The sequence below is a fragment of the Plectropomus leopardus genome, chromosome 20, assembly GCF_026936395.1.
Source record: "Plectropomus leopardus strain MGB_pleo_1.0 chromosome 20, ASM2693639v1, whole genome shotgun sequence".
NCBI lineage: Eukaryota > Metazoa > Chordata > Actinopteri > Perciformes > Serranidae > Plectropomus > Plectropomus leopardus.
This window is the reverse complement of record NC_142195.1, coordinates 2,615,437-2,625,750: the sequence shown is the minus strand read 5'-3', so window position 1 is coordinate 2,625,750 and position 10,314 is coordinate 2,615,437. Positions and strand designations below refer to the sequence as shown.

General features: G+C 37.6%; 1 protein-coding gene across 1 annotated transcript; it reads left to right on the top strand.

Annotated features, from left to right (window-relative positions):
* The first annotated feature begins 1,427 nt into the window (after nucleotides 1-1,427).
* Nucleotides 1,428-9,616, top strand: spra (sepiapterin reductase a). Its single transcript, XM_042509823.2, has 3 exons — nucleotides 1,428-1,811; nucleotides 2,857-3,147; nucleotides 6,392-9,616. The coding sequence occupies exons 1-3, from the start codon at nucleotides 1,490-1,492 to the stop codon at nucleotides 6,580-6,582; spliced, it is 804 nt and encodes a 267-aa protein (XP_042365757.1). The 5' UTR covers nucleotides 1,428-1,489; the 3' UTR covers nucleotides 6,583-9,616.
* The last annotated feature ends 698 nt before the right edge of the window (nucleotides 9,617-10,314 follow it).

Genomic DNA, 10,314 nt, shown 5'->3' with positions numbered 1-10,314 from the left:
TTATACAAGTGTGATGTGGAAACCTAAAACCTCCAAACTGAAGGTCTGTGCACTAGGGACCAGTACACAGACACTGAGAATGGACTTTTCATTCAGACATCATGCGTCCTGCAGTTAGACTTAATGAAAAATATATATTATAAAATATGTTTTACCACAAAATACAGCATACTGAGTTTACAAGTTTACGTGGGTTTCAGTTTGAGGAAAAACAGACTGAGAGTGCCCCCCTTTCTCAGGTAAAAAAAAGAGTATACATTGGTGTATTAGAAATTTAATTTAAGTATACCAAATTTATTTCAAGTATATTTTTACTTATACTGCTTAACTGCAAGTTAATTCAAAGTATACTTCAAAATAGATGTAATGAAGTTTTACTTTAATTAACAAAAAATAAGTAGGCTATGCTAATTCTGCAATAGGCCTACTTAAAGTGGTTTTTCAGTGTAATTATAAAAAGTATGCTTTATTTTAAGTGTATTGTAAATTATTGTATCATAGTGCACCCTTAAATTTTATACTACATTGGAAATAGTAATAGTGGTAATTTTGTGTACTTATGGAAATTACATTTGTTTTTAAGTCCTTTTAGCTGTATTTCAGTGTACTTAAAAGTATATTAGAGTGCAAGTCATGAAATTAGGCCTTTCAGGCCTTTTGATTACTAAGTAATGTAAACTGGGCAATAAAGTAGAAAAATGTCCTGAAATCTGCCCCAAAAGAAGGCCACTCTCTAAGCACACCCCTGGTATGTTTCCAGGATTTGTGCACATTTTAAGGATTTTAGGACATTTCTAGGATTTTTGAATGTTTCTAAGGTTTTTAGGATTTTTCTAGCATTTTGGGATGTTTTGGGGAATTTTTTAAACATATTTATGGGATTTTAGGACATTTCTTGGATTTTAGCACATTTCTTGGGGATTTTTGTATGTTTCAAGGATTTTAGGGCATTTCTAGGATTTTAGGACATTTCTTGGATTTTGCTCTCACTCTGGCACCTTATGTAGCCTACACTAAAAGTACAAAAACAATTCCCAGTGTGAATCACTTTATTTTTACTTTGAGTTAGAAAATGGTTAGGGGAGCCAGATTTGGCTGTAAGTTGAGTATTTCTGCTCTGAATAATGTAACAAACTCAGCCTTGAGTGCAAAACATTCATAGTTTTTTTTTTTAAAAAAAGGAATTCAGTCATTAGACTATTTATGGCTCTTCTGCATGATAAAAGGCGCACAAATTATATATATTATTAATTATTAATATTTACATAATATTATAATTATTATAATAATTACAAATTATTAACAAACTATTTTCATAATGATAACTTTGCATTTTGGGGATTCAGCTGATGAGTGTGAATGGGCGTGAAACCGAGAGATGGCGACAGGGCAACAAGTGGATTCCCACTGCTGGTGAAATCCATGAAGAAGAACAGTGACTGACTCACACTCATACAAACACACTGCCCGGACCCTGTAATTCACAACCATGTCGTCCGCTGCCAGTGCAGACCTCGGCCGGGCGCTCTGTATCATCACCGGGGCCTCCAGGGGCTTCGGCCGGACCGTAGCGAGGGAGATGTCTCGGCTGGTGAAGCCGGGCTCGGCGCTCGTGCTGACGGCCCGCTCCGGTGATGAGCTGCGGGCTCTGCAGGCGGAGCTGACCGGCTCGGAGGCAGGCAGAGCGGGGCTGCGGGTGGAGAGTGTGGTGGCAGATGTGGGACAGATGGAGGGACTGCAGAGCGTGCTCCAAGCTGCTAAAGAGGCTTCTCCCGAGGACGTGGATCACCTCATACTGGTCAACAACGCTGGTAAGACCCAACCTGTGGAGCTGATCCCCGAGCCACAACCAGCTAGCGGGAAACGTTTCCGCAACATTGACTAACGTTACCTACATGTTGCAGTAATGCTTTAAAGAAAACATTTCAAGCTAATGTTCAGAGAACGTTTTAAGGATGTTAATCATTTCCAAAAAGGTACGTCTGAGGTTAAATGCGGACTAAGGCATTACATTTTAACTGCAACACTCTGAGGATGTTTTGATAATATTGAGAGGTGACAGATCATAGTGTTCTCTTTACAAAACGTTCCCACAATGTTACATGAGAACAAAGGAAGAAAGTTTTCAAAGCCACATCAGAAAATGTTATTGAGGACTGAGATTACAGAACTTTGTCTTTTTAGATGAAACTGTAATGTCCTCATATATTAACAAAAAAAATATTTTTTAGAGAATGTTGCCCGAACTTTAAGAAGAACATTCTGGGAACATAAAGAAGACTTGCCACTGAAAACGTTACTAAAACATTCAGTGGTTGCATTGGGCAGTCATTCATCATCAGTTAACATTTGTTCAAATCGCAAGTAATTAATAGATTTATAAAATTATTTTAATTTCTCCTTTTTTTGCTCATTATTTTCCTCCCATGTTTTTCAAAGAAATCAAGCCAGTTTTGACCAGGTTAATAAGATTAATTTGTGGTGTTCACATCATACTCAAACATTCATCTCTGTGTACAGTTTTTAGGGACTATTGATTCAATAGAAAATAGTTCTCATAAGAATTGTAGTCTATGAGGTCCAAAAGGTGCCACATGACTTGGACGTGTTTCTCCATGGCACTGTTTACATTCTTTTTTTTTCGCTCAGGTGTGTTATCATGTCAACATGGGTTAACTCTGAGCAGGGCCGGCCCCAGCTGTTTGGGGCCCAAAGAAGGATTTGAGTGAAACTGTCCTTAAATTTTCAGATCTTGTTGCTTCCTCTTGTGCATATTTGTGTATTATTAGTTGATGCAAACACTCAGGTATGTGTGGTGATGTAGACACACACTGACACCTCCGTCCCTGTCCCCAGCCTCTTTGGGTGACGTCTCCCGCTATGCCAAAAGCTTCACCGACATGGCCGAGGTGGACTCTTACTTGTCCCTCAATGTCAGCTCCTCCCTGTGCCTCACCGCCAGCGTCCTGCAGGCTTTTCCACAGCGTGCGGGTCTGCGGCGCACCGTGGTCAACGTCACTTCGCTGTGCGCCCTGCAGCCTTTCCGCTCCTGGGTGCTGTACTGCACCGGCAAGGCTGCCCGGGAGATGATGTTCAGGGTGCTGGCAGAGGAGGAGCCGGACCTGCGGGTGCTGAGCTACGCTCCAGGTGAGGAACTTCCTGTGTGTGTTTGTTAATATCAGTCATCCTGAGCTGAGTTAGAGGAATTGGATGAGGTCTACCTAGACACCAAGTACTCAAGTAATGCCAGTTTTCATGTATTGCTTTTTTTAAATTTAAAATTGCCTCTGTCTTTTTGGGGGGATTTTTTTTTTTATTTTTATGGAAAGCAGTTTATGGTACAAAACATAAAGCAAGACAAAAAAAAATCCCCTACTTTTCAGATTTTACGATTATTTTTGCAATACCGCTACAAAATCTGGCTGTTGAGGGCTTACATATTTCACCCACTTATTCAAGAGCCCAATAAACACACTTTTCTGAAGGTGAAGAAAGAAAGTAATCTGTTCCATAACATAAATATCATTTATTATATCTATCCACTCCTGTTCTGCGAGGGGTGCAGGAAGTAGCCAACGCCTTGTGAAGGCTTTTTAGCAAACAGAAATCCAAATACCAAACATATATTTATCACAGCACTTTGCCTGAAATTTGAAAGAAAAGTATGGAAAATATTGAGTATGTTTCTAAGTGCTTTTTGAAATTCTGCCCAAAAAGGCCTAATCACTGGACGCTCCCAGAATACATGCCAATGACTGGCTTCCTTAAATCCACATTGTCTCCAACATTTGGTGTCCCCTTCAGTAAAATGGGCCTTATGCTTCAGTGTGATTAAAAAAACGAATAAGACATTTCCTCCCAAACTCACGTCACACATTTGAGTTGCTGCATTTCCATGGGAAATTCCACACATTCAGCCAGTCTTTAGCCTTTATCTTTTTTTAAATGAAAAATCTGAGTGGCTGCTTGAAGGCAGGAATCTAACTAGAAACACTTTTTCAAACTCTTTCACAGGATGAGAAAATATGTAGGACTTAAAAGAACCACACAAGTGGTTACAAATCAGTTTATTAATTTGATTTTTATAATGAGGAGTTATAAAACTAAAGAAATTATTAATGAATATTTACATTTTACATTATGAGTATTCAGTAGTATGCATTTTAAATGTGAAAAATTAGAATTGATAAAATATTTTACAGATAAATACTTAAAATAGATGCAATACATTGCCACTCATTTATCTGTTAATGTTGATATGGACAATGAAAAAAGTTTTAATTTTGTATTGATTTATGGACAACTTTTTGTGATAAATTATCAGATGATATTAGTAATAACAATAGTAATTAATCATAATCATCATCATTAAAAAAAAGAAATAACATTTTGTGATTAGGATCTGAGTTTGAAACTATTGGAGTGTTGGTCCTGGTTGTATTACAACATTAATAGCAAAAAAAGTTTGGTCACTGTGTTAAACACAAATAAAAACAGAATGCAATGGCCTATGCTCAACTGAATACAGAACTAAGACAAGATATTTGATGTTCAGCAAATAAACTTTATTGTTCTCTGTAAGTATACACTCACTCTGAATTTGATGCATGCAACACATTCCAAAAAAGTCGGGGCAGGGGCCCTTTTAGTTTTTAAGGTGAAATTCTTTCTCATTCTTGCCTTATATATAACCTCAGTTGCTCAACCATTCAGGGTCCCTATTGTCGTATTTTGTGCTTCATTATGCTTGGGAGACAGGTCTGGACTGCAGCAGGTCAGTCTAGTAGCTGCACTCTTTAATCATGAAGCCAAACTGTTAGAATACTTGCAGAATGTGCCTCATTGTCTCGCTGGAATATGCAGGGACGTCACTGAAAAAGATGTCGTCTGGATGGCAGCATATGTTGCTCCAAAACCTGTATTTACCTATCATGGTGCCTTCACCGATGTGCAAGTTACCCATGATGCCATGGGCTTTAACACCCCCTGATACCATCACAGATGCTTTGAACTTTGAGCTGGTAACAGTCTGGATGGTCCTTTTCCTCTTTAGCATGGAGGACACGACGTCCATGATTTCCACAACCAATCTGAAATGTGGACTCATCAGACCACAGCACATTTTTCACTTTGTGTCAGTCCGTCTCTGATGAGCTTGGGTCCAAAGAAATCAGCCGTGTTTCTGGATGTTGTTGATATCTTTACTTTGCATTGCAACGGTTTTCCAAAGTGTTCCTGAACCCATGGAGTCATATACTTTATATAATCATATCGGTTTTTAATGCAGTGGGCATTCTGTGTTTTATTTCAGCATTGCCCCTAACATGCAGAGATTTCTCCAGATTCTCTGAAACTCTTGATGATATTATGAATTGTCGATGGTGAAATCCATAAATTGCCTACAGTTGTGCATTAAGAAACATTGTGCGATATCTGTTGGGCTATTTGTCCACACAGCACCATCCTTGCTCGTGAACATCCGAGTCTTTGAAAGATGCCTCTTTCGACCCAGTGGTGATACTGTCATCTGTTACCACTTAACCTGTTGACCTGTGCAATGTTCCATGCTGTTCCATAATTCCACAACTTTCTCAATCTTTCATTGCCCATGGCCCAACCTTTTGAAATCTTTTGCAGGCATCAGATCCAGAATGAGTGTATTTTTCACAAAAACCAATGAAATGTTGTAGTTTGAACATTAAATATATTGTTTTTGTACTGTATTCAATTTAATATAGGTTCAAAAGCATTTTTTTCAATCATTGCATTCTGTTTTTATTTACATTTCATGCAGTGACCCAACTTCTTTGGAATTATTAAATTTTTGTCTATATTCATTCATGACAGTTTATTTTGTAATGTCTAACTTTATATTTATTGATTTTTAATTTTGACCCCTATGTGTCTCCATAGGTGGGAATGTGTTGTAGGCATTTTTCAATATTTAAAAATAAAATGGTATTATTATTATTATTTTTATTTTTATTTATTTATTTTATTTTATTTTATTTTTTTAACCATATTTATACATGACCCTTTATGTGGGTATTTTTTCAATATGTATGTATTATTTAGGCTGTGTTAATTTTTCAACTTCAGTTGTTCGATTCAATTGTATTTATACTGTCGTCTTCTTTTGTCATTCTTAGGAGCAAGTGAGTGATCTATGTAAAAGTTTTAACACTGCTGTTTCTGGAAACACAAAAAGTAAAAATTGAAATAAATAAATAAATAAAATGTCACACTTATCAGGCTTTATTTGACTTTGCACTACTAGGGCCAAACAATAAGCAGTAATGTACACCCTCCTCTCTTCTTTGCAGACGAATGTTTTTTTCTGTCCATTCTAACCTCTGACCCCCATCCATCTCTGCACTCCGTGTCATCGCAGGGCCTCTGGACACAGCCATGCAAGAGGTGGCCAGATCCAAAACAGCCGATCCCAACCTTAGGAAGTCTTTCTCAGACATGTTTTCTCAGGGCCAGCTGCTCACCTGTGAGGCATCCTGTGCCAAGCTGATGAAGCTGCTGCTGGAAGACAGCTACACATCAGGAGCTCACATCGACGTCTACGACCTGTAGACACAGCACAAGTACTTCCAGCCATTCAGCATTGAGCCAGTTTAATTCTGTGTGCCTTGATTTAAGTGAAATTCTATTCATTTATACCATCTGCTTACCTCTTACACTGCAGTTAAATGTGGAAAAGTTAATAGTTTAGTAAGACTGCACTATCAATCTTAACTCTGTAGGCTGCAGACTTCAAGTTTACAAATTATCAAATTTACACTTAAAGGCATTGGAAAAGTAGCTTGAAATTGTAAGAATGTACATATTATATCAACCTTGAGTGTCTCATTAAGTATCTACAGAAATCTGAGTGAAGTTAAATGTGCCCAACTATTAAAAAAGCGAATTGAAAACAGCTCATTTTGAGGATAACAGCATTTCTCCAGACTGTGTGGGCGTGGCAGATCACTTTTTGATTGACAGCTTGTTAGATCCCACCTTTGCCAACCACCATTAAACCCATAGGAGAAGAAAAAGTACAACAAAGTCACATGACATCCTACAAAACATGGCTCGGTATGTGTGGACCGATACAAGACAAACTCACAAACAAGACAGAAATTAGGGCGATATTAGATTGGCTTTGTTGAGTGAGCGCAATAGAAATAAACCTGCCAATGTTTTGGACATCCATCACCATGGTTACTGAAATGTTATCGTGAGAGGAAAGTTAAGTAACATCGTGTGAGAAGTCGCAGAACATCACTCAGTGGAAAAGTAGTCATCTCACAATTGTGTTATATGGCAATTTTGAAAATATCACTCAAGTTTTGTGCAAATCTGTAATGGAAAACCGCCTTCTATCTCATCAGCCCTCTGACTCTGCCTGTGTTCCTGAATCCAATACATCCAGTCTGATGCTCTACACTAAAATGAGGGAGCTGTTGTTGGAAGCCAGAGAGCATTCTGTTATTAACTAATAGTTAAGTTCATCACACATTCACTCCGTTCAGTGCTTTGCTGCTCCTTCTCCCCACACAGAGCAGCTCTGACACTCCCAGAGTGCATTGTTCTTGATAAGCAAACAATACATTACAACAGCGCTCCATTTTACCAAAGGTCCAGTTTGTGCCAGACTGTGCTCCTGCACTCACAGGGAGTGCAGCTTCTCAAAATAATGTGTTTCACTCTGTCACTGAATAGGGAACTTATCAAATGTTTTGTTATTGATGTTACTTTAGCATACAGTTAGCGTTACGTAGCACTTGCGACGCAAGCTGAGATGCACCCATTTGTCACCAAAATTATAAATGCATTGATGAATTATGACACTGCAGGGTTAGTTTACGCTAGTGCCACATTGTTAATATATTCATAGTAATTTATTGCTTTCCTATTTGCCACATCCTCACTGGTGTGGATCTGTGTAAGCCTGGTTCTGATTTGTAGATGTTCTGGTGTTCTGTTCTTTTCATTTTACACTTAATTCAGCTGTGGAATATCACCAATTTTGCAACGCAGAAATTAGGCCTCATTCATTTCTTTTCACTTAAATTAGTAAATAAAAATTTAAGCAAAAAATAAGAAAAACCCATCTTTGACAAGTTCTTAAATTGAATTCCCATTCCTGGTTAACTGTCATAAGCCGAAGGAACTAAAAGTGGTTAATTACTATTAAAAAAAAAAAAAAAAATCTGAATTTGTCTTTGCCTTATAGTGACAGACAGTATAATACAGATTCAGGGAGAGAAGACATGTAACAGAGTCTCGGACAGATTCACACCATTTAAGGGTATGTGTCCTAACGACTCTGTCAATAAAAATACTTTTATGAAATACCCAAACAATAAAACAGAAACTTTAATTTAAAAAAAAACATTTTAAAAAAAGAAACTACAAGCAAAAATATTTTGTATACCAAAAAATGAAGACCAAAAAAACTCACCATAAAACCATAAGAATAACCCCCAAAAAGGAGCTAGACCAGTTTTGGATGGTTTCAGATGCTGCATCCAAGTGCTTCATGTCATTTTTGAGAGGATGAAGCACCAGCTATTTCAGCCCATTCGACAAAATAAAATATTGGCATTGTACATTTCTGCAAACTGCAATTATGTTAAATTTGTATGTTTTGTATGTATGAAATGGGTAGGATTACATGTATATCATATGAGCAGAGTTTGTCATTGTGGAGGAAGGGAGGGTGGATGATGTGAAACTGAGGGGAGACAGCTGCCAAGTTGCAGACAGCAGGGACATGTTCAGCTTTTTGTTTAGGGACCAAAGTGGGTATTTTAAGCCAAAAACATGATATTTTCTTAACCATAACTAAGTGGTTATTGTGCGTAAATGTTACCACATGTTGATCACACCGTCACAAAGTAAAATAAAATATAAATGTAAACAAATGTAAAGTTTCAACATATCTGCTATATATAAAATGTACCAATGTAATAATTATGTGGTAATTGGCACCGACTTGGGTTCAACATTGAGGGGCCAAAGAAATGTTGGCAAAGTGTGATCAAGTCATTATGTTATTAGTACATTAGTTTCAGTCTAATGGTGTGTTTATACCTCAAATGAATAATATAAAATATATATAAAAAAAACAACAAAGCTGCTTCAGATGTAATGGGATCAGCGTGCTCTGAAAGACTGTTCAGAGTAAATCTGTATTCATATCATTTCATGTCACCTTGTGATAACATTTATTAAATGAAGTGCTAATATTGTCAGAAGACTCTCCCCTAAACTGTTTAGTGTATGTTTATGTTATCAGTTGATATTGTCATTTGAAACTGATGTTCTTATTGTGCTTTGACCCCCGTCTGTGTCCAGTGATTCTACGACAGGAAGTTTGGGGGTTGTAGTTTTCAGTCATGTGATATCTCTTAAAATATACTGATAAGATGCTGCCTTTTCTGAATAGTTGGATTAGTAAACATTGATTAATGCTGCTATAATGCTGAGCTTATAGGCATTTCTACATAGGAGAGAAAAATGATGTGGATATATTCCAGATTTTCCTTTCATCTCTAAATATTTTTTTAAACACTCTTCAGTGTATGCTTGACATTTTTATATAAATGTTGATGATGAATGATTTTATCGTTGTCATTATTATATATAATATTATTATATATAAAATATTAATGTTATCATTATTAGTAGTATATTATTTGTGGGTTTTGTAAAATTGATACTAAATATGAGGAAAATTTAATAGTGGGGCTATCTTTCTCACAAACTATATACACTATATTACCAAAAGTATTCGCTCACCCATTCAAATGATCAGAATCAGGTGTCCTAATCACTTGGCCTGGCCACAGGTGTATAAAATCAAGCACTCAGGCATGCAGACTGTGAAACAAGACATTTGTGAAAGAATGGGCCGCTCTCAGGAGCTCAGTGAATTCCAGCGTGGAACTGTCATAGGATGCCACCTGTGCAACGAATCCAGTCGTGAAATTTCCTCGCTCCTAAATATTCCACAGTCAACTGTCAGCTCTATTATAACAAAATGGAAGCGTTTGGGAACAACAGCAACTCAGCCACGAAGTGGTAGGCCACGTAAAGTGATGGAGAGGGGTCAGCGGATGCTGAAGCGCATAGTACAAAGAGGTCGCCGACTTTCTGCACAGTCAATTGCTACAGAGCTACAAACTTCATGTGACCTTCAGATTAGCCCAAGTACAGTACGCAGAGAGCTTCATGGAATGGGTTTCCATGGCCGAGCAGCTGCAGCCAAGCCACACATCACCAAGTGCAATGCAAAGCGTCAAATGCAATGGTGTAAAG